Below are 24,592 nucleotides of genomic sequence, written 5' to 3' on the forward strand. Positions count from 1 at the left end.
GGACTGAACAGGTAAAGCAAAGTGGATCTTGTGGTGAAACTATTCTGTATAATACTATAATGGTGAATACAAGACATCAAGCATTTGTTAGTACCCATACAACTTTATAACACAAAGAATAACCTCAATGTACGCAAATTTTTAAAAATATTTAGAAGGTTGGGGCACTCAGATGGAATGCAGAATGTGAAAAAAAAAGTCTAAATGCATTACAAATGTATAAAACAACCGTGCTGAAGGGGGTGGACAAATAAAGTTCTACCTTTGGAAGTAAGTGGAGTCTAAAGGCAACACAAGCAGTGTACTCTAGTTGATAGAGTTGTTTCTCCTGGGGGTATGGGTTAATTCTGAAACCATCATACACATATGCTAGAAATGAAATTAAATAAATGGATGGCTGATGGTGGCAGGGAGGTTTCCACTTTTGGAGGGGAAGGTTATATATAAGCAAGGGGAGGAAGCTAGAATGATCCATGTGGTAATGAATTTGAGTTGGAGACATCAGTATAAATTCATGTTTAGCTTAATATGGACACAGATGGTTACACATTTGTAATAATTTTTTATTTGAAATATTTATAGATATTAGCATAAACCATATCTCTTGCTCCATCAGCTGAAAGGGCCTAAAAGCAAGACGTCTTAGTGGCAACAAGCACACTAGTGCCCAGATCTTGGTTTCTCCAACAAAAGGAACCAAGGCTCCTTGGGGAAATTGCTGATTGTTAAGACTGGGACAGGAAACATACAAGATGAGCATGGAGTATCTTATAATGCTGGAAAGTAAGGAAATGCATGTGCACATACATGCACACACATAATGAAGGAGGTATGTCAAAATTTGCCTCCCATTCAGTCTTTCTCAGGAAACTACTAGAAGATGTACTTTGCCAACATGAAGGCGACACCAAGAAAGAAAAAAGACCTGACATCCTGGAAACAGGTTATCCCACACAAGGGAGAGAAAAATGAAATTCACAGATGAGCATAAAAGGACACTTCAGGAAGATAGCTGTACAACAGGCCTAGAGAGCAACCCATCAAGATGGAGGCAGGGTGACAGACAATTACAGGAAAGATGTTGCAAAATAAACAAACAGATTATCTGATGTGTGTGAATCTACCAACAGAAGATTTACACATCTTGCCTGAAAGATTGTTAATAGATTAAATAAAAGATATGAAAAGATATATTAAAAAACCAACATGATTATTAACTCTAGGAAAAACACAGAATTATATAAGAAAGGAAGTATCATCACAATATACTACCTGGCTCAGCTGTACACAATATTTACATAAATGATGCAAACACTAAATAATAATTTCACTAAAAATTAATATATAACTAATTTGCACATGTAAAGGAGGAGAGAAGTACAGTATTTAAACGTGGAGGCTGGTGTAACAAACATAAATTTCCATCTTCTATAATGGGAAATTGGTAAATAACGTCTAAAACTATGGTAGGATGGGGGTAGGCAGGAGAAATAGCTGTATATGAGAGCAGGTTATTTAAAAACCTAGAGGTGAAAGAGTTGAATAGTTGCTGACTGTGGGGCAGCCTTTCTCAGTAAGGGTTCTGTGAGAGAATTAAGCCTTAATGCCCCTAAGACATCCACTTTACATAATGAATTAACATTTCTCCTATGCATCTGAAGTGTTACGGCAGTTGACCCTTGAACAATGGGGTGCTGACTCTTCACGAAGTCCTATATAACTTACAGTCAGCCCTCTGTATCCACAGTTCCTCAGTATGTGAGATTCCTGTCTGTATCCATGGGTTCAACCAAGCAGGATGGTGTAGTACTGTAGTATTTAGTTACTACTGGAAAAAAATCTGCGTATAAGTGGACCTGCAGCTCAAACTCGTGTTGTACAAGGGTCTACTGTAGTTATAAATCACCCTTGGGGGAACTGAGAAAATAGTTACTCAAGTTATTTTCTGTGTTTGTGATTCCAATGAGGAACACTTCGAAAAGCTGCTTCTGTAGAGTGGGATTCAGGGAGAGAAGGATGAGGGCAGAGGGCTATTGTTTTTCACTGTAAGTCTTGCAGGATTATTTGACTCTTTAAATTATGTACAGGTATCCCTTTGATAAACATAAACATTACCTTAAAATAAATAGCAAAAAGTAATAAAGGAACTATGAATACAAAATGTATTTTAGAAAAATAAAGCACAGAACTCAAAGGTGTAGAAAGTTCTTATTAGAAAAAGCCCAATAATTTTTCTTAAAAATTATAGAATTTATTAAATAATATCTACTTAAGCAGTATTTCTATCTAAATAGCAATGTACTACTAAGTATTATGTTCTTTGAGTCACCTAAAAGATACAAAACAAGGTAGGATAATTAATAATATAATCTAACAATTTGTAAAAGGTATGACATTGAACTCTTTTGACATGAAATCTTATTAAACTGCACATACTTCCCATTTCAATCAAGATTTACTTATTGTGCCAGTAATCTACCCTTGTACAGAAGACACAAAAGAAATGCAAGATATACTCCCTATTCTAAGGAAGTTTATTTATGTGTGCATATAATAACTTGTTTTAGGTAGTATCTTTACTCACTTGGCCATTTATGTATTCATAATTTTATAAACAAATATTTACAATATTTACTCTGCAAAAATGATTTTTAAAAATCTCTTCATGAGTAAAACCAAATTGGCAACAACATGGAAGATCTGTCAGAAAACAACAAAACCAATAGTAAGGAGACTCCTAAAATGGTTAAGGTGAGAGATGATGAGGGCCTGAACTGAGACAGGGCAGATGGAAAGGAAACATATAAAAGCGGCTAAAGAATGGGAACTTTTGGGGAGTGAAAGCAAGGGAGAAAGCTAGGATTACTGCCAGGTTGCCATCGCAAGTGACTGGGTAGACGGAGGTAGCACTGACCATAACAGGAAATACAAAGAGGAGCAGGACTGAGGGAAAACACGAGTTCACGTTTGGACTGGTGTTTGAAGTACCTTGAGAACATCCTGGGGGAGATGTCCGATAGGCAGTTGAATGTAAGGATCTGGAATGCAGGAGAGAAGTCTGAGATAGATAAAGATTTGGGAATTGGCAGCACATAGCTGTTAATAGATGAAATCACCTAGGAAGAGAATATAGAAGAGGACAGGAGCCTGACATCAGATAACTAAAGGTCACAATTGGTGTTCCTAAAGCCACTCTGAAAAAACTTTGCCCATAGTTCTATGTACTTCCATGAAAAAATATCCAATATATAATGCTAAAAGACAAAAAAATCAAATTGTAAAACTTCATGCATAGTACAAATCAATTTTTACAGATAAGTTGTAAAAAAAAATTGAAGTATTAGCAAAGTCACAAGAAAAAGAAATACAGAGGAGCAAACACCAAACTATTCATAATGGTGTCTGAGATTATGTAAGCATAACATCTATATTACATGTTCTTATAGTATTTTTTAAACAAAAATATACTACTTCTATAAACAGGAAAAAAGATAATTTTGTTCCTTTCTTTCAAAAAAATGATAGCGGGCTTCCCTGGTGGCGCAGTGGTTGAGAGTCCGCCTGCCGATGCAGGGGACACGGGTTCGTGCCCCGGTCCGGGAAGATCCCACATGCCGCGGAGCGGCTGTGCCCGTGAGCCATGGCCTCTGAGCCTGCGCGTCCGGAGCCTGTGCTCTGCAACGGGAGAGGCCACAGCAGTGAGAGGCCCGCGTACCGCAAAAAAAAAAAAAAAAAAAAAAAAAAAAATGATAGCATGTATCCTTATAATGTAAAAAGATAATACAAATCTGTTAGAAAAACACTTGGACACTGGACCATAAATGGGCAAACAATATGAACAGATAACTAGTAAGATTATGAAAAAACATTCAATGTACAACCTGCATTACTGAAGTAACACAAATCAGAATACATACCATTCACTGCCTACTAGATCAGACTATGATCTTTTTAATAATAAAAGTACTCAATGTTGGTAAGTGTTTGATAAAAAGAGCATCTCAGACACGGCTGATAGGAAATAAACTGGTATACTCACTCAGGGGAACAATGTGATAATATGCATCAATCGATTCAAAAAGATTCCTAACATTTGATCTAATGATTCTCATTTCATAAATTCAAGACAATAATCCAAAACAACTGAAAATATGCAAAGATATTTTGCCAAATCATTAATTGAAACAATCTAAACTCTGATATTAGGACAGAAAATTATGTAGGCATCATAAGTGATGTTTATGTCTATCAAAACTTTTTTTTTTAAATATATACTCTATGACCTAGCAATTCCACTTCTAGAGAAACACTAGTACTGAGGCTCAAGAACACATTATAAAGAAATTTCAATGTTGCAATGTTTGTAATAGTGAAAATTGCAAAGAACCTAACAGCTCATCAATACAAGAATGATTAAGTCAGCTTTTTAAAACTGTGGTCTGAGGACCCCTAAAGACCCCAGGAGCTTTCGGAGGGTGAGGGCCTTCCTGTTCCAAATACCGATCTGTGCAAGGATGGATTTTCTTAATATGCTTCAGTTTAAACAAGGTAGCGCACCAGACTGAAGGGCAAAGCAAATATGAGAATTTAGCCGTCTCCTATAAAGCCAGACATTAAAGTGATCTACAAAAAATGTAAAACAATGCCATCTTTCTCACTAAATTTTTTTTAAAAAATAGTTACTTTAAACAATATAATTTAATTCAATATATAATGGGTTATTGTTATTTTTAAATGAATAAGTAAAATTTTTTTAATTTTCTGAGTTTTAATTTCTAAAATGGTATATATATACTGCATTAGAAAACAAAAACTCTTCTAGTCCTCGATAATTTTTAAGTGTATAAAGGGATCCTGAGACCCACTGGATTAAATAAACTGTAATACCATCATATTATGTAATATTATAACTGGGGATGATAATTAAAAGGGAATTTATTTTTATCTGTAATGTAACTGTTTCAAAAGACACTTTGCTCATGTATCAGTTGTGTAATCAAAAATCATAAAGTCATGTCTGTGAAGCTTTTTAAAAACATGAGGAAATGCTTAAAATATAATTTTAAGCAAGAAAAGCAGGCAATCCAACTGTATATAAAATCTCATTATTTCAATTAAGAAAATGCCACCGGAAAAAAAAAAGACTCAGGTGAAAAGTCAAAATTAACTATTGTTGATTACCTTTAAATGTGGAATTAAAGTTGATTATTTTTCCTTATTCTTTATTATATCTAATTTTTTTACACTAAACATGCGGTTTAATATCCAGAGGAGAAAAAAGGGAAGAAATTAGGTGAAAAATTATATATAGTTCTACTAGATCAAACCACTGAACTTGTGCCAATTCAAAAGACAAGCTCAAAATAATAAATTAAGGAACCTAATTCGATCAACAAACTGCCTATTTTATTAAAGGAAAAATATTAAGTTATCAAATGTATGGACTGGTTTCCACACGAGTCAAACTAACAAGAACTCCCTTAGCCTGGTATATAATATCATGCAGTCACGGTAGTACAAATAAGTTTATAGTTTAAAAGTTAGATCATCTTTTATCATTTTTCAAAGGTACTAAAGAAAAGGTAGACGAAGGGACACTAGCGCGTCCTTCTGGTCTAAAACGATGAGCAAATGCATCGGTGCGAGAATGGGCTTTGCTAGAGCACGGGCGGCGATGACAGATTCCTCTGCGGGGGCAGAGTCATTTCAGCGCAGAGGCTACCACTCACTCCTCGGGAGCGACAGCCCCTCCTGCAGGCTCAGCCCCTTCCCTGGAGGGACAGGCGGCCCTGGGGGCTCTTCTCCCTCCATCCGCCGCGGCCCGGGGGTTGCTCCCCCCGCAGCGCCCAGCACTCCGGGAGGCCCGGGTGGGTGGGACCCGGCAAACAGCGGCCGTGATTGCCATCCTGGCCTGGTCCGGCCCAACAGGCTTTACCGAGGAGCCTCGAGGTTTGAGAGTCCTTATTTCCCAGCCAGCTCAGGGGGGCTCGGAAAAGGAATGGGTCGGGGGCTCAAGGCTCAGCGCCTGGAGGAACAGGAGGGCCAGACCCTGCGCCTAGGGCAGCGCGACCATTGGTCACCCCGCCCCCTCCCCGAGGGCAGCAGGGGTGAGGAGAGGCCAAGACGCCTGTTCCAGGGGGCTCTTACCTCTCCAAACCCCTGCGGAGCTCTGTGAGGCTTGACGAGACGCCGCGTTAAGGAGTGAAGAGCGACCCCGGCCGGGAATCCAGGGTGTGCGCGATGTCGGCTCAAGGTTTGTTGCCCCCCTACCCCCGCGACCTAGGGAGAGCAGACAGCGCAGGCGCAGAGAAGGCTTTCTGTGCCTCACACGCCCCCTCCTTCTGCGTCCGCGGCCTCCCCGCTCACGAGGCGCCTGCGCGCTGCCATGCCCGTTCTAAGCCCCGGACGCCGGGTTTCTTACCGGAAAGGCCTGAGGAGGTTTTGGGGTGACTGGGGTGACTGGGGCTCCTGAAGATCGGCCGTAGGTCGGGACTCGGTTTCCCACTAGAAGCCTTGGAGCCGGGATCGGGAGGCGACTGCGTCCGGGTCCGGCTTCCTCTGCCCTTCGCTGACCTAGACGCAGCTTCCCCCGCCCCCAGCCTCCGGCGTCCTGCGGCCTGTACTGGACACACCCGCCTGCTGGGCAGCCAGCGCGGCCTGCTCCCCCCAGCGCTGCTGTCTTCCCGGAAAAAAACTCACTTTTTTTGCTTTGGGCTGGTTTTGCAACCACCCGCAGCCCCCCTCCCCCTCACACCCTGGCAGCAACCAAAATGCTCCTACCCCCCTAACAAGCCTTAAGCCCTCCAGCCGACTGGCCATTCCCGAGGGCTCTGCCTTTGCCTCTCCTTGCTTTAGTTCTGCTTTTCTGACAGTGGCCGCGAGAACAGCTGCCTCCCCTGTCTGAAAACAAAAGCTAACTCATCCGGAGAAGTAAATGTCAATCATGTGATGTATATTTGTGCTTGTTTGAGCTTTACTGTGTTCACCACAAGTTTCCTATAAACTTAAATGAGGGAAGAAGAGACATCTGTGTGAGGTCAGGGTATTACAGACTGGGGAAAAGAATCCGTCGGTTGCCAAAAGGTTTTACTGGTTCAGAATTCATACTGCTCTTTCAAAAAGTTCAAGAGTTTTAGTATCTCAGGAATATGTAAGTCTGATGTAATTTGCGGTGAAAGATTTGAGAATCAGCGTTCAAATCCCAAATATGCAAATTGGACAAGCATGGTTACTGATCTTTCAAACATACTTCATCTTGATTTCCCCAAATTCTGAAATGAAATGGTGTGGCTTTAGTTCAACGGTGAAACTTGTATTGATTGCTTAAAATAATTTATTGAGCATCTGCTATGTGACATACACTGTGTTAAATGCTTTGGTTAGGTCATCTCATTTAGTCCTAAGAATAATCCTACGAAGAACAGTATGCATTTTCTCTACTATGTGTCCGGTGTTGCTCACAGATAAATAAAATGGGGTCACTACCCTTATAGAAACACAGTCTTACAGCAAAGATGCATGTATACAAGTACATATTTGAGATAGAAGTATTTATATTGCACAGTGTGAGGACAAAGACTAGAAATAGGAAACACTAAGACCTTAAACAGGTAAATGAGAAAAGTATATACATGAACAGTCAATTCACAAAATAAGGAATTTAAATGCCTACTGCATATTTTACTAATGTTCAAACTCATTAATAATGAAAAGAAGACAAAAGAGGTATTATTTCCCATGGATCTAATTAGTTTGTTTACATTGTGTATAGACTCCATTGGTGAGGGTAGAATGAAATGAGCACTCATACCCTGTTGGGGATATAAATTAAGACAAAGATTTTGGAAAGTTACTTGTCAAATCATATCAAGAAATGTTCACATGACCTAATTCCGTAACTTCTGTTTTGGAAATTATAAGGAGATATTTCAGAATACAAAGATTTAGGTGAGTAACAATAAGGAAAATAAATAAGGTACCGAAACCCAATTACCTTTCACATATAAATTGTACTTTGTATCACATTTATTTGTTTATGGGTGTTTCCTCTATACAGTGCATTATGCTAGGAGTTGTAAGGACTGTAACGATGGATAATTTATGATTTTTGCCCTGAAGAAGTTCACAATCCACTGTGTCATTCTTTTATTTATTAACATAAATAGCTGAGAGATTGCTGCAGTATAGTAAAATTACAAGAGCTTTGTGTAGATTCTTGGTCAAATTTTCTGTGATTTCCTTTGTTGGTTGAAATAAAGAAGAAAGCTACACATCAAATGCAATGTCAGATAAAATATTAAGGAAAAAGAGTCCTTGGCAAAAGTTGAGTAATATTACTGAAATATTCAATGTATCATCTTTTACCTAAAGATCCTCTTTATAACTAAATGTTTTCTGGACTTGGGGAAAGTCATCATCCTAGTTATAACATACTTGGTCAATTTATTCCTTAGACTAACTAGTCATCACTTGGATCATCAGCAGTTTTTATTATTTTGAAAGGTAACCAGGATTCTGATGATTTTAAGAGGCTTAAATTCCATTGTAATATGAACTTCCAAAGCTGTTCCCTTTTCATAAGTAAACTGGGTGGAGAAAATACCAGAAGCAAATGAAAATAACTATTACAATTATTCATTTGTTTCATGGCTGGTCTGAGACTAACAAGCAGTTTTAGAACTAGGGATTCATTGCTCCAAAATACAGAATGTGACATGCAACTGTTAGTTACCCATCTGCATTTAAGTGATATATAACCATGCTAAAACACCCATGTTACAAGGAAAAGAGCTGAAACAGCTTTGTAAAAAATTGTCTGCTGGTCTAGGGCCAATTGGATCAGCTATTTGGAACAAAGTCACCAATGAAGAAATGGTTATAGTTTTGGTGACCGTGCGAACTAGTTTTTAAAAATGCATAGGAACAGTTTGGAAGGAATTCCACTAAAATATTAACTCTATTTTTGGAAGGTGAAATTATGAGTGATTTCTCCCTCTTCTTTCAAGTGTTCCATATTTTCCAAGTTTTTTTGTAATGAGAACATATTACTTTAATAATCCAAGAGGAAAAATGGAATGATTCCTTTTTAAAAGTATTGCTGAATTCGTAATTGACCCAACCAATTATCTTATATTCATTATGCAATCTCTGCATACAATATATTGCATGACTGTGAGTCATCAGAGAGAAATATACCCGAAAGGATTGAGGAGCACTTGTGTCTGGATACTGTCTTAGAGGTGGTGCAAGGTACAGTGATTCCCAGGGCACATGTTTTGTTTTGTTTTGTTTTTAATACATTTATTTATTTATGTATTTTTGGCTGCGTTGGATCTTCGTTGCTGCGTGGGCTTTCTCTAGTTGTGGCGAACGGGGGCTACTCTTCGTTGCGGTGTGCGGGCTTCTCATTGCGGTGGCTTCTCTTGTTGTGGAACACGGGCTCTAGGCGCACGGGCTTCAGTAGTTGTGCCTCGCAGGCTCAGTAGTTGTAGCGCACGGGCTTAGTTGTTCCGCAGCATGAGGGATCTTCCCGGACCAGGACTCGAACCCATGTCCCCTGCATTGGCAGGTGGATTCTTAACCACTACCCCACCAGGGAAGTCCCCGGGGCTCAGGTTTGATACAGCTTCAGCATCATGACATGGGTTCTCTTGTTGAGGGGGGTCAGATTTCTTTGCCAAATATTTCTAGTTCTTCTCTCTTCTGGGCCTGTGATGGCAGGGTATCTTCTGGCCCCCTTGTGGTTGAATAGGGCCAAGTGACTGATTGAGGCAAATGAACTGTGAGAAGTAACACGTGTCTTTCTAGACTGGATATTTTACTTATCAATGTGAGGCACTCCAGAGCCTCCTTTCCCTCTGGCACAGCAATAGACCAGACTTGATACCGTGGCCACTCCATTAGTGTGAGTTCTTGAGGGATTCCAGAGCACTTCTAGAACAAGAAATAAACCTTGTTGTTATATGCCACTGAGATTTGGGGGTAATTTGTTACTGCAACATAGTTTACTTAGCCTGTCACGGCAGATAAACTTTGTTTTATGTCTCTGAGATTTGGGCGTGCTATTCTGAGCCATATACCAGGGTGGTGTCTCAATGACGCTATTTACGGCAGCATCGTTTCCCAATGTTTTGCCTTCACAAATAAATTATTCTGTACTTACAATTATTATGATTTACCAGGTAAATACATTTTGTTGTAAACACATGTTTAACCTCTACTACTACTAAGAATGATAGTTAATTTTTTTTACTTTTTTTTAATGAAAAACATCAATCACATAAAAGTACAGAGACTAGTGCAATAGAACTCTCAGATTCAAAATCAATTCATGGTCACAGATCTTATTTTACCTATAAACTCACCCACTCTATCCCTCCCCCCACAACTGAATTATTTTGAGGAGAATCTCATTTATCTTATCTTTTTTTTTTAACATCTTTATTGGAGTATAATTGCTTTACAATGGTGTGTTAGTTTCTGCTGTATAACAAAGTGAATCAGCTATACATATACATATATCCCTATATCTCCTCCCTCTTGTGTCTCCCTCCCATCCTCCCTATCCCACCCCTCTAGGCGGTCACAGAGCACCAAGCTGATCTCCCTGTGCTATGCGTCTGCTTCCCACTATCTATCTATTTTACATTTGGTAGTGTATATAAGTCCAGCCCACTCTCTCACTTCGACCCAGCTTACACTTCCCCCCTCCCTGTGTCCTCAAGTCCATTCTCTACATCTGTGTCTTTATTCCTGTCCTGCCCCTAGGTTCTTCAGAACACTTTTTTTTTTTTTTAGATTCCATATATATGTGTTAGCATACAGTATTTGTTTATCTCTTTCTGACTTACTTCACTCTGTATGACAGTCTCTAGGTCCATCCACCTCACTACAAATAACTCAATTTTGTTTCTTTTTATGGCTGAGTAATATTCCATTGTATATATGTGCCACATCTTCTTTATCCATTCATCTGTCGATGGACACTTAGGTTGCTTCCATGTCCTAGCTATTTAAATAGAGCTGCAATGAACATTGTGGTACATGACTCTTTTTCAATTATGGTTTTCTCATTGTATATGGCCAGTAGTGGGATTGCTAGGTGTTATGGTAGTTCTATTTTTAGTTTTTTAAGGAACCTCCATACTGTTCTCCATCGTGGCTGTATCAATTTACATTCCCACCAACAGTGTAAGTGGGTTGCCTTTTTCCACACCCTCTCCAGCATTTATTGTTTGTAGATTTTTTGATGATGGCCATGCTGACCGGTGTGAGGTGATAACATCATTGTAGTTTTGATTTGCATATCTCTAATGATTAGTGATGTTGAGCATCCTTTCATGTGTTTGTTGACAATCTGTATATCTTCTTTGGAGAAATGTCTATTTAGATCTTCTGCCCATTTTTGGATTGGGTTGTTTGTTTTTTTGATATTGAGCTGCGTGAGCTGCTCGTAAATTTTGGAGGCTAATCCTTTGTCGGTTGCTTCATTTGAAAATATTTTCTCCCATTCTGAGTGTTGTCTTTTCATCTTGTTTAGGTTTCCTTTGCTATGCAAAAGCTTTTAAGTTTCATTAGGTCCCATTTGTTTATTTTTTGTTTTATTTCCATTTCTCTAGGAGGTGGGTCAAAAAGGATCTTGCTGTGATTTATGTCATAGAGTGTTCTGCCTATGTTTTCGTCTAAGAGTTTTATAGTGTCTGGCCTTACATTTAGGTCTTTAATCCATTTAGGGAGTGTTCTAATTTCATTCTTTTACATGTGGCTATCCAGCTTTCCCAGCACCACTTATTGAAGAGGCTGTCTTTTCTCCATTGTATATTCTTGCCTCCTTTATCAAAAATAAGGTGACCATATGTGCGTGGGTTTATCTCTGGGCTTTTTATCCTGTTCCATTGATCTATATTTCTGTCTTTGTGCCAGTACCATACTGTCTTGTTTACTGTAGCTTTGTAGTATAGTCTGAAGTCCTGGAGCCTGATTCCTCCAACTCCATTTTTCTTTCTCAAGATTGCTTTTGCTATTTGGGGTCTTTTGTGTTGCCATACAAATTGTGAAATTTTTTGTTCTAGTTCTGTGAAAAATGCCATTGGTAGTTTGATAGGGATTGCATTGAATCTGTAGATTGCTTTGTGTAGTAGAGTCATTTTCACAATGTTGATTCTTCCAATGCAAGAACATGGTATATCTCTCCATCTGTTGGTATCATCTTTAATTTCTTTCATCAGTGTCTTATAGTTTTCTGAATACCAGTCTTTTGTCTCCGTAGGTGGGTTTATTCCTAGGTATTTTATTCTTTTTGTTGCAATGGTAAATGGGAGTGCTTCCTTAATTTCTCTTTCAGATTTTTCATCATTAGTGTATAGGAATGCCAGAGATTTCTGTGCATTACTTTTGTATCCTGCTACTTTACCAAATTCATTGATTAGCTCTAGTAGTTTTCTGGTAGCATCTTTAGGATTCTCCACATATAGTATCATGTCATCTGCAAATAAAGTAAAACTGCAGTGACAGTTTTACTTCTTCTTTTCTGATTTGGATTCCTTTTATTTCTTTTTCTTCTGTGATTGCCATGGCTAAAAATTCCAAAACTATATTGGATAATAGTGGTGAGAGTGGGCAGCCTTGTCTTGTTCCTGAGCTTAGAGGAAATGGTTTCAGTTTTTCACCATTGAGAACGATGTTGGCTGTGGGTTTGTCATATATGGCCTTTATTATGAGGTAGGTTGAGGTAGGTTCCCTGTATGCTGACTTTCTGGAGAGTTTTTATCATAAATGGGTGTTGAACTTTGTTGAAAGCTTTTTCTGCATCTCTTGAGATGATCATATGGTTTTTCTCCTTCAATTTGTTAATCAGGTTTATCACATTGATTGATTTGTGTATACTGAAGCATCTTTGCATTCCTGGGATAAACCCCACTTGATCATGGTGTATGATCCTTTTAATGTGCTGTTGGATTCTGTTTGCTAGTATTTTGTTGAGGATTTTTGCATCTATGTTTGTCAGTGATATTGGCCTGTAGTTTTCTTTTTTTGTGACATCTTTGTCTGGTTTTGGTATCAGGGTGATGGTGGCCTCATAGAATAGAATGTGTTTGGGAGTGTTCCTCCCTCTGCTATATTTATCATATCTTTTCATCTCTAAATTTTTTCTACACGTATATTTAAAAGATAAGCACTTTACAAAGTAGAAATAATAATGCAATGAAATCCTTTTCTATCCAATATTAGTATCTTACTTCAATATGAATAACTTTGTTTTATCTATAGCCTTACCCAACCTTATTATTTTGAAGAAAATCTCATGTCATATCATTTCATTCATAAATATTTCAGTATGTATTTCTAAAATAAAATAGCTCTTCACAAAAATATATTAATAATACCATTATTACACCTGAAAAATTTAACAGTAATTCTTCAATAATGTCAAATATTTAAGGATTGCTGTCTATATTTCCAATTGTTTCATAAATGTCATCATTTTTAAATAGCTTGTGTGAATCAAAATCCAAATAAGGTCAACATATTGAGATTGATTGATGTCTACTAAAGTTCCCTCTTTCTTTTTTATTCCTGGCAATTTGGTTTTTTTAAAAAACCATGTCTTTTAGCCTATAAAATTTTCAGTATCTGGACTTTTCTGCACCTCCCTCCACATAGTATCTTTTAACACGTGTCTCTTGCCTCTGTGTTTCCTGTAAACTTGTAAACCTGTAAACTGTAGCTAGATCTAGAGGCTTGGTTTGATACAGTCCAGTTTCTTTGCCAAGGCTACTTCATAGACGGTGTGTACTTCCATCAGGAGACACATAATACCTTGTTGGCTCTCTTTCAGTGATGTTAACAACCATTGATAATCACTACTTGGATTCATCCTTTGATTTGGAGTTTGCAAAATGGTGACATTCTAATCTATCATTTCTTTTTTATTTATTGGCTGGAATTTTTCTAGGGAAAGAAAAATGTCCCTCAATAACAATTTAGTTTTCCTGAAATAAAGTTCAAACAGGAAAGAGAAGTTAAATATTCAGCCTTTTACTTTACTGACCATTTTCAGAAGAATGAGTTGGTTCCCTTGTACCCTCTAAAGGAGACTAATGGTGTGTGTGTGTGGGGGGGTAATATATGTAAGTTAAATGTATGTATGTATATGATACTATGTATCATATGCTACATATATATGATACTAAACCAGTTCTCTAGCTTTTAATAAACACATTTCAGCATTTTCACCATTGTACATCCCAATGTTTTTTTTTTTTTTTTTTTTTTTTTTTTTTGAAAAGCAACCATTTATTAGAACCAATACAAGAGTATGAAAAGAGGGAAAAGAGGAGTGGAAGAGGGGGAGAGAATGAGGTCTGCATCAGATGTCAGTTGTGGAAACACATAAATTGCCTACTTTTAAACATTTACATTTAAAAGGCGAACATATATATATATATATATCACTTATCCTAAAAAAAAAAAATCAAAAGCAGACATGTTTGGCTGAAATAAAACCAAGAAACACAACCAAAACTCCCCCACAAACCAAAAAGGTCCATAGAGAATTCAATTTCCCATTTTTCCATTCAGAAATCTGGCTACAAAGTGTGATTTGTTTTGCTACTCAGGATGGTACCGAGTGCTGAAAGAAACCCAGCCTCTGGAGTCTCTCAGATCCCATCCTGTGGGAAGGGGTGAGAAGGCCTGTGGCCGTGGGCAAATCAACTCCTGGCTACTTGGCAGGATGGCAGACCGTGCTCTCTCCATCCTCCAGGACTCCACAGAACCGCCTGGTGCCGCCAGTGCCGTGAACAGAGGAGCAGAGTCCACTCAACACTGAGAACCAGGACGTGACCGCGGCAAGGGGCCAGGACCTTGTGCTTTTTCAGGGGTTACACATCTAGGGCCAAGGAGAGGGAAAGGAGAAAGAGCCCTGTTGGGAAGAGGAGCCAGCTGAGCCCCTGAACTGAGACAGAGAGCAAGGCTCTTGGGCCCACACCTGGGCAAATACAAAGTGTCCAAAGCTTTCCCAAACCAGAGGGAAGAAAGGTCAAGGTCAGGTTCAGACAGTGGACACCGAGAAAGAGATGACAGATGCTGAATACAGTGAACTGGATGAAGCTTTCAGGAGCATCACTGCCCAATTCTGAGTGTTAAGCTTATCTCTAGAAAAAAAATTTTCCAAGATGTGGCTCTTTTTTGGTGGGGGATGGAGGAAGTGGTTATGCTTATTGAACCAGCTGGTTCCTATGGGGAGGCAAAGGCTCGGGTACAGATACCACGAAGGGGTGAAGTGAGCCAGCCGTCCTGGGATCAGTTCAGGGAGCAGCAAAGCCAAGATATAAACCAAACCCACTGTGTGTGCCCTGCTCCCAAGACAACCCAAGTCTGTTCCAAGCCCATGGGGTATGGGACCTTAATCCCCAACCAGCAGCAGCATCCCTGATTCCCTAATCCAATGTTCTTGGGTCTCAAACGGCCTCTCTTTGTGGATGCAAGACATAAAATATACTAAGCACTTTCCCCCGTAACATCCTAAGTTAAGTCTGGACTATTAAGACTTCAACATTCATGGAAACACTGTCAACATCTGAACTAGCAGCTTTGATGAGGGGTGGGGGGCAGAGAATTTGCCAAGGTCACTAAGTAGTTCCAACCTTGGGACAGCTCAGTGAGGACAAAAGCCTATGGCAGGCCTAGACCTCAGCTCAGGGCATCCTCCGTCGAGGACCCTAAAGTATTCTATCAACTTTGGTTTACAATGCCTCACAACACCCCTGTGAGGTAGGTCAGTATTATTATCCCCATTTGACAGATGGGGAACTGAGGCATTGAAAGGAGTGACTTGCCCAAGGTCAGCCATTATGAATCAGTTGAGGAGGTTGGCACCATAGTCAGCATCCACTCAATTCTTGTCCATCCCCGGAGCATTTTACATCTTAGACTGCACTTGGGAGCAAAAGGAAGCGGGTAGCACACCTCACCCTGCAAGCCAGATGAACTCAATCAACCCACAAGTATTAACTGATAGCCCATTATTTATCTAGCACAAGGCAAGGAACCTTGGAGTAGAAACAAGCTGCTTCTGAAAGTCATGTGTTCATGGGTGCCTTGAAAATAAAATTACAGTTTAAACATTAAGGGCATGAATCCTTTTGTAAACAAATACTCACTTTACCCTAAGAGGTGAAGGACTAAGTCACACCAGTTTCTCAAAGTTCTATACTGAGTAACCCAAATTCCTAAAATTCAGAGTGAAGCAAGACCACACTCAAGCAGAAAGCTAAGAACAACTTCCTCAGTGGTGGTCTGGGTAGTGCTCTGAGCTCCAAGGTTGGTGGGGAAAGGCCAGCCACTGCGGTGGCAGCAGCCATTCTCTACAGGCTCAGCGAGGAACCCTAGCACCACCCGACACGCCCTGCCGCTACTCGTCCCTCCCCACGACACGCAGGGCCAGCGTCTTTCCAATCTTTCTGCCTCAGCTCAACCTCAGGAGTTGCAGTATCTTCAAAAACAGTTAAGGATATAGATGGTGACACTTACTTTTCCATTCAGGGAGAGGGTATAAAGTGATCTCTATAACTAGTCAGAAGACACTTGTAATATTCTTACCTCCTGCCAGAGGCATAAATCTTTAACAAAAGAAAGGCAAAAGAAAAAACATGTTCCCCCCTCCTTTGGATTTACACTGGATTCTGGTAGAAATCACTATGACCCTTACCCTAAAACTAAGGGGAAAAAAACTAAAACCACAGCCAGTCCTGGTTTAGAATCAAATCCTAAAGCTCCTGGAAACTGCAAAACAGTGACTCGAGCCTTAAAAGGGCCATAACATGATGAAACTCTATCTTCTAAGGTGTTCTGGAAGGATCTCCAGGCAGGAAGCCCCTCCTTTCCCCCATACCTACTTGCAGTAGCCAGAGCAACAGGACCCTACGTACCTCAGAAGCTCGAAGAATGATTTATCAATACATACAGTATAATGTTCACCAGGGATGCTCTAGTTCCAAAAAGGACCAACCGTTCCAAGACCTAAATATAAACCTTTTTTCATTGATGGCTGATCACATTGGGTAAGACCAGGTGATGAGAAAGTTCAAGACTGATTAAAGCAGCAGTGACAGTTCAGGTTCAGTCTGTGTTGGAATTTCTCAAAAAGCATGACAAACTGGCCACTGGGGCCTGGGTCAACTGTGAGGGTCACACCTGCCAATGCCAGGGGACATCGCCAAATTAAAAAAAAGAAAAAAGAACAAAAGGAGAGGAGAGAGAATGGCAAGAAGTTCATTGCATTCAATTTGGCCTAATTTCTTGATAATAGTTTCCTATTAGATTTTCTGATTAATACTGATGGCTCTTACCTAGGCAGTGATAATTAGGTTTTGATCTATTGTGACATTAATGATCACAATCAGTTGACTTTGAAATTGTTTTAATTAATGGCTCGTCCCCTGTCGGCTGCCTCCAGTGCAGGTTCTGTCCCTTCCCCCACCACCTTGTTTTAACTCCTTCTCTCACTGACCTCAGAGACAAATATAGCATTGGAGGGTCACTTTCTTCCCATGAACCAAGATTTTAAACTATCTTAAAATATTTCTCTGACAGGGGAACAAAATGAGATGATGTTAGGTGAAATGAGAGGATCCGGATAAAAGGCAAGAAAACACGCTCTCAACGAATAGGAAACATTCCATCTTAGAAAACCACCACAGTCAAGCATGATGTTAAAGTGGCAACGACAAGCTGAAGTAACTCTAAAAAGATGAGATGAGGTAGTTTAAAATCCAAGAAATCCAGCGCAAGCAAAAAGAAACTAGAATTTTTATGAAGCTATCCAAAGAACCTTCACACTTTAGTCAACTTTCAATTATCCAACTCTCAATTATGCAGGCAGAGAAAAGTAGCATTTTTCCTGTGGTCACATGGTCAGAACTAGGACATTTCTTAAGGTCAGACTGTTTCTTCACAGGGCTAGGCCTCACCCTGGACCTCCCTAGACTGATTAAATCCGAAACTCTGGGTCATGTGTGTTTCTGGGAGAGGTTTCAACATAATTGACACAAGTCTCTGCTTAGAAATCACCATCTTGAGGTGTTAAATGAAACTACACTGCCCAGAATAGATGCCCAGGTGTTACCAGATGTGCCCCAAGCCTTTTTTTTTTTTTTTTTCTTAGCAAATCTTCTGTCATTGGAAAGTATGTCCCTGTTTTAGGCTTCAAGCCAGCCTCACGTTAATTCCTTCAAAAGGAATGAGAAAATGAAAAAGGTGTGAGCAACACTGACAAAATATCCATAAGGAATACATTTTACAGAACCCACAATAAAGTAACAACACGTAACTGGATCTGCAACATAGGTAATACTTTCCACAAGCAAGGATTAACTACCTTTAAATACTTTGGCAAAGAACCTCGAATAGGGACTGAAGCCAGGGTTCTCAACCTCCACTCACCTTTCTCTTGTAGTAGCATTTCTAACCAAACCTGTTATCTTTATTTTCTGGAATAAAACAACCGTTGTTGTGGTCCATCTATGGTCAGTTAGTTCAATTCACCCAAGGTCATGTCTTTTCTACACACGAACCAGTTGTCACCCTCCTACTTTAGGGCCACAAACTATACCAACCAGTCAGTTGTCTCTGCCCTCAAATATAAAATGTGTGCCCATTTGTAGCATTTATTACAATGAAGTATTAATAGTTCATCCCACACCTGTATGAAAATTCTTTGAGGTCAGGGACTGCATCTTTTTGAACTTGGTATCCCCAGGGCCAAAAAATGTCCGTTAAATGAAATGCATGTTGATGTACACTAAGGTGGCTGGAATGTGGATGGCTCAATAGAAATCCACCACGATTAATTGGGGGGCGGGCAATACCGAGCATGTGCTCTTGGGGGCAAGGCTGGTAACATCTCTATTTTTGAAAACATAACTTTTATGATTAGTGGTAAAGCCAAAATGAAACTGAAATACACTGGGTCCAGACCTTTCCTCTCTCTGCCCTGACACAGGTATGCTTGGTTGGTGGTCTAATTACAAAGGTACAGATCTCAACACTCTAAAAACCTAAACCAAAAGGATGGAGTCACGGGTGCAAAATGAGCTTTTCCTTTGACCTAATTTGTGAGAAACCATTTCCACATTTCAAATCTAATGATATTACCCTTCCTGAAGTTCTCAGGTCACTGCAAACTTATTTTAGGCCCTCAAATTTGAACCTTAAAGGCAAAAACAATCACTCCCCAGCCCAAACACAGATCCCTCTGATCCCCTACAGTACCTTAGGTAAGCTGGGCTACACACAGATCAGACAAAACCACAAGATGAAAATCACAGGCACCTTCCCTGAGGCCAAAGGATTTGGCCTGAAGATAAGGAACTTGGATTGCAGGGAGGCTACAGTACACGTAAGAAGAGTCAAGAAGAATAGAAAACTGCAGGAACTACACGAACAAGACCAACTTTTCTTCAACAAAAAAAAGTAGTATGGATATACGGCTGGGGGCCAGCCAAGGACCACAGACTTTCCAGCATTAAGGAACACCACAGGTCCAAATGCTCCCTTGAGCAGATGAAAACTGGACTGCAGGGGGAGAAATGATATGGCTCTCTCCAGGTTAAAAATGGGCGCTACCATCAGGGTTGACGTTCTCTAACAGCTGATCTTAATGTGAGGGGATCTGCCCCGCCCAGGGCTCAGAAAAGCAGCTATGCTGACCTTGATAGACTCTGCTGGTCAAAGCTCTGCTACATTCTCTGGAAAGAGAAATCCTTGAATGCTGATTTCAAGAAAAAATTCAGCATTAGAAAGATGTTTTGAAAGAGGACTTAACATAGGAAAAATATACTTTGAGCACCTGAGACCTAGATGTTTAAGAGTGCTTAGCCCAGGGCCACTAACTCTTCTGAGAGGAGGAAGCCCCATGAAAGCAGGTTTCTCTTTGAGGCTGCAATCCTCCAAAGGCCTGGACAGCTACTCAGCACTAACAAATGCCAGAGGAACAGGCAGGCACCCATCTCCTTTCTGCTGAGGGCTAAGATCAGTATTGGCCTCTGGCTCCCTCTGTTCCTATAGAAGTAGCAGTGGGTAGGCAGGGAGAGAACAGGTTGTTTGGGCAGCACTCAGTACAAGACCATGATTCAGTAAACTGTGGACAGAAAAAGACGAATGGAGCAGAGACTGAAGTACTGAAGAGGTGATGAGTAGATGATACTGGGTTTTTTTTGTTAAAAGAAATCAGATTTTGATGAATGCCTTACGTATTACCTATAACCCTGGCAACCATGTGTCCCACGTTTCTCAAGACCAGTCTTGGTACCAAATAATTTGGTCGTGTTCTTTGTCCACAGGCTAGATCTGGGCTCTAAAACTATGGTCACTGTACTTTGCTTACATCCCCACTGCTCCTGGGAGACCCACTCTGGCTACATGGATAAGCTGTCATTTTCTCCACCTGCAAACTCAGAGACCCAGATCACCTCCTCAGTGGCTCTGGCCTACTTCTGTCCTATTCTAGTATACCCTAATTGATATCCTTAGTTACTTGTATGAAAAATCTCTTTTCTGACTATCCTTTCTTTCAGATGCCCATCAGATTAAGTACTAACAACTGTCAACTATCCAGCACTTTATCTAGGCCTTTTATTCCTTCAGAGAGTTAAGGGAGATGGAGATAAAACCCCTACCCACTTGAGGTATGGGTTATGAGTTCTCCCCCAATCACACTGCCATTCAGAAGGATTTTCCTGGATGGCTGAAACCAAAAGCTTCATTGTTCCAGTCTGTCATGTCACTGCAGCAACAGCTGTCTTCTCAACCGTGCAGTATAATTTTTGACATAATTTATACAACCACACAGAATTCAATCAGCAGCTGGGCAGGGGAAGCAATGTTAACAAATGCTATGAATGGGTGTATGATTTGCATGTTACTTGGCTCATCTGTGGACTGGAGCAATCTCTGCACTCCCCTCGTTACTCTGAATAATCTAGAAATGGTTGAATGCTCCTGGCCAGACAGCTATCTGTTTTAAAACTCAAAAGCAACCACAAAAACCTCAATGGCTGGTGAACTCTAGAGTTAAGGCTATTTCAAGCATTTATTCTTATCTCCTCAGCTTTGGGCTGGGACAAGGATGCTCAAAACCCTGCTATTTCTTTACTTTTAGTCTTGATTCTCTAGCCCCCTTCAACTACAAGAAAAAAAGGGTAATGAGAAGTAGGGTGTTTCTTGGGGAACAAAGGCAGAGGATATAATCAGAAAAATAATCTCTCAATATAATGGTAAAGCAGGAAGAAGCCAAAAGGGAAGTATTTTGCTGAGTAGGGAGAGGTCGTGTCAACATGCTACTGCCGGGGCCTGTCACTCTCTGAGGTTGATAGTCTTCCATGGAAATGCATTAAAAAAAAAAATAAAATACAACTAAGAGTTTGAGGGCGGAGAAAGGGAAGAGCATTAATACTTTGGGGACTCTTGGTGGCAAATCCAGGAGTCATCAAAGCAGGAAATTTATGATTATAAACACTATGAATATTTAAAATTGATACTGTGGCCAATGGCTCCCCTACTGAAAATAATGGCATGGAGGGAAACTTGGGTCCACTGAGAAGTGAGGGTCAGGTTTGAAGCCTCTTTGGTAACAGGAATGCTTTGGGAGGCCACAAAAGTTGGCAGGGCTGGAGGGTGCCTAGCACCTTGGCACAAGCAAGCACCAGGCAGTCACTCACACCTACATAAATAGATAATCCAAATGGGAGGGATGGAAGGAAATAATACATATATGCCATATGTGATAGTAAAGACAATTGTATCCTACCCCATCATCCTCAGGTACTAATAGCTACAAACCTCCAGAGTCAATAATCTTGTCATTTTATGACAGACTACACCAACTTGCAGAAGCAGAATCAGGGATTGCTAAGAAACAAGGCCAAAAGTCCTGGCGCTAAAAGGAGTGCCTTGACAAACATGAATGTAAAATTTCAAGCCCTCCAAAGGATGGAGCTATTCTGGGAGGATGGGTGAGGATGAACAACAGAGGGTGGCCCAGAAGACCACACGAGGAACCCTGTATTCTCCTGGGTAGAGCTGAATGAGGTTGGGAAAGCCCCAACAGGTAGGCAGTTGCTATTGGCTTTTTAAAAAGATGGGCAACATCTTTTCCAACCCAACATCTCAAAACAAAGCCTAGCTGGTCATCAACATGTTCTAAGAGCCAAAGAAAGAAACCAAAATTCATCATCATTATAGCAAAATCCCCCACTAAAAAGCGACCGACCCTGAAAAGATCAAGACTCTAAGGTGATTAAAAAGTTAAGACTCATCTTGAGGTCACAGGGGAGCAGAAGGAAGAGAGCAGGGCAAAGGAAAAACTGGTGAGAATTACACACAGTACGTAAATGCCTGGTCTTCACAGAGAGACACTTATCATGAATCAGACCATCAGTTATGTTACAAGAGGACCAATACCAACATCTCTCCTGTGGAGCACAGTGATAAGCACATTTTTTATGGATGTGTTTAGGATAGAAGGGGGTGGGTAGAGGGAGAGGAGGCAGGGAGGTGAATGTATTATGTACAAAGAGAAATGGCAGAGACCACCCCCTCCTTTAGCTCTTTGTTGTTTCTTTCTCTTTGTTTTCCGCATCCTCAGGATATGCATGCCACGTCAGTCTCTCTTCATAAAATGCTATCACAATTTGTGGACATTTAACATTAGCTTCTTTTGCAAGAACCAGGTCTGCTTCATCTGTGTCTTTCCATTTCATTAGGAACATTAAATCGCCACAGGAATCTGTCGCCCCAATGATCTTTTCTGGTTCCAATCCTCTCTCAAAGCCCCGAGCGATATCATTGCTCTGCTCTCTCTTTTTTTTGGATTTGATATCATCAGCACTGTTGGAGAAATTGGATTTCCTCTTGTTACCTTCTGACTTCTCCCTGGGTTTGTTATTTTCACCCTCCTTCATCTTCTTATACTTTTTCATAAACTCAGAAATTAGCTCAGGGCAATCCAAGTTTTTCTCAGGTTCCCAAGTATTGTGCTCCTCGGAAAAGCCTTTCCACTTCAGTAGATACTCCACTTGCCCCTTAACCACACGCCTGTCTAGCACCTTCTCCACGACGTACTCCTCCTCATCCTCTGAAGAAGAACTGTCAGCTGTCCGCTTGGTTTTCTTTCCCATGTCTCACGCTGTTCCACCTGAAGGACTAAGGCCACCGGGTTCCCGGGATCGAGACCGATCACTCACGCTAACGTCTCCCCTGTTCCTCGGTGGTGAGGCCGGACCACAGGCCGCCGCTGCCGCCGCGTTCTGCGCAACGCCAACCGCCCGCCAAAAAGCATCCCAATGTTTAATACTATAATAAACACATCATACCCATTGCCAAAATCATGATACTAAAAATATTATTAAAATGGTCCAAGGAATTATAATTAAATTTAAATCAGATTAGGATATACTTATAACTCTAATGTTAGATTTCTACTTTTTTCTGTAAAGTCATAAAACAGGTCAATAAGAAAAGGTTATCAAAACTATTAGGTGCTTTTATACTATATCTAAGGATAGTCACAATTGAATTCATCTACAAAAACTTCAAAGATATAGGTATATCATATTAGTACACAGTTATACTAATTTTATGTTTAGGAAGCTGGCATAAGGAAATTCACCAAAGCTCAAATATGTTAAGATGCAATTGACAATATCAGGCAATATATAGAGAGAAGAAACAACTGTTAGTGATCTAATTCCACTGACAGTTAGCATGTAAACTGGAGCCAGAAAGGGAACTGAAATTCAAATCAGAGAAGTGAAATTAATTATTCTACTTTTTAGTCACTTAAATAATTATATTTTTGTGAGAACAAGCTCAAAACAAAAGTTGACATACTTTCTGAGTTACATAAGTTTAACATTGTGTATAATTAGGTGAAAAAATGAACTGGGGTTACCAGCTCCTTTCATTATATATATTCAAGAAAAGGGATCACATTTTCAAACACTGGGAGAGTATTAATTTTCTACAGCTGGAGAGAAGACCAGGAACCCACCAGTGGGTAGCAGAGACCAAGCCTTGTAGGCATGCAGTGACCTCAGGAACTTGGCAGTGAGTGAGAGGCACAGTCTGAAGTCAGTGGAAAGATCCCTTGTAAGATGTATCTCTGGGCCTGCCTGATCTTCAGTGCCCAAGAGGCAGCTCCAGTGCTGTATAGCAGCATCCTGCAGTCAACAGAGCAACAGCAAATCTGGCAACCACACAGAGCAAAGGACAGCTAACCTCCTGATTTTGACATTACTAGGATTGTTGCGGGACCCCATCAAGAAAGAGAAGGGAATCCCAAAAATGATTGGTTGAATTTTCCCTCCAACCTCAGAACAGATTACATTTGATTTAGGAAATAGGGAAATGTGATATATCTTGTATCCTGGCATTGTGTAATAAAATTCATGCCCACTATATGTAGTTTTATAATGGTGATCTCTCAATAAAAATAGAATGGAAATCCTGTCCTCTATTATGAGAGATGATGATGTTCTTATTAGCTCTTTTTGGTAACAGATTTGATAATCAGTTCAAAAGTGAATTTTCTCAT

At 40.1% G+C, this 24,592-nt stretch overlaps 3 protein-coding genes across 6 annotated transcripts in view; 1 reads left to right on the plus strand and 2 right to left on the minus strand.

Annotated features, from left to right (window-relative positions):
* Nucleotides 1–6,710, minus strand: part of ZFYVE16 (zinc finger FYVE-type containing 16) — a 55,582-nt gene extending 48,872 nt beyond the window's left edge. For 2 of the 3 annotated variants that reach the window (XM_082624086.1, XM_082624084.1), the window contains exon 1: nt 6,148–6,232. The gene's annotated coding sequence lies outside the window, so the exon portion shown is untranslated. Of the gene's footprint in view, nt 1–6,147; nt 6,233–6,421 lie in introns of those variants that run through there. The other variant, XM_082624085.1, reaches the window with a different exon arrangement.
* SERINC5 (serine incorporator 5) overlaps nt 6,170–24,592 on the plus strand; it is a 196,505-nt gene continuing 178,082 nt past the window's right edge. Inside the window, exon 1 of one of the 2 annotated variants that reach the window (XM_082624089.1) lies at nt 6,170–6,253. The gene's annotated coding sequence lies outside the window, so the exon portion shown is untranslated. The remainder of the gene's footprint in view (nt 6,254–24,592) is intronic. The other variant, XM_082624090.1, reaches the window with a different exon arrangement.
* On the minus strand, nt 14,439–23,327 carry LOC309803704 (chromobox protein homolog 5-like). Its single transcript, XM_082620311.1, has one exon. The coding sequence runs from the start codon at nt 23,175–23,177 to the stop codon at nt 22,602–22,604; it is 576 nt and encodes a 191-aa protein (XP_082476437.1). The 5' UTR covers nt 23,178–23,327; the 3' UTR covers nt 14,439–22,601.

The sequence above is a fragment of the Mesoplodon mirus genome (assembly GCF_964341445.2).
Source record: "Mesoplodon mirus genome assembly, chromosome: 5".
Lineage (NCBI taxonomy): Eukaryota > Metazoa > Chordata > Mammalia > Artiodactyla > Ziphiidae > Mesoplodon > Mesoplodon mirus.

What these genes read in the sequence shown, in the direction of transcription:
- LOC309803704 (XM_082620311.1), bottom strand. Translation starts at nt 23,177, where the DNA reads ATGGGAAAGAAAACCAAGCGGACAGCTGACAGTTCTTCTTCAGAGGAT.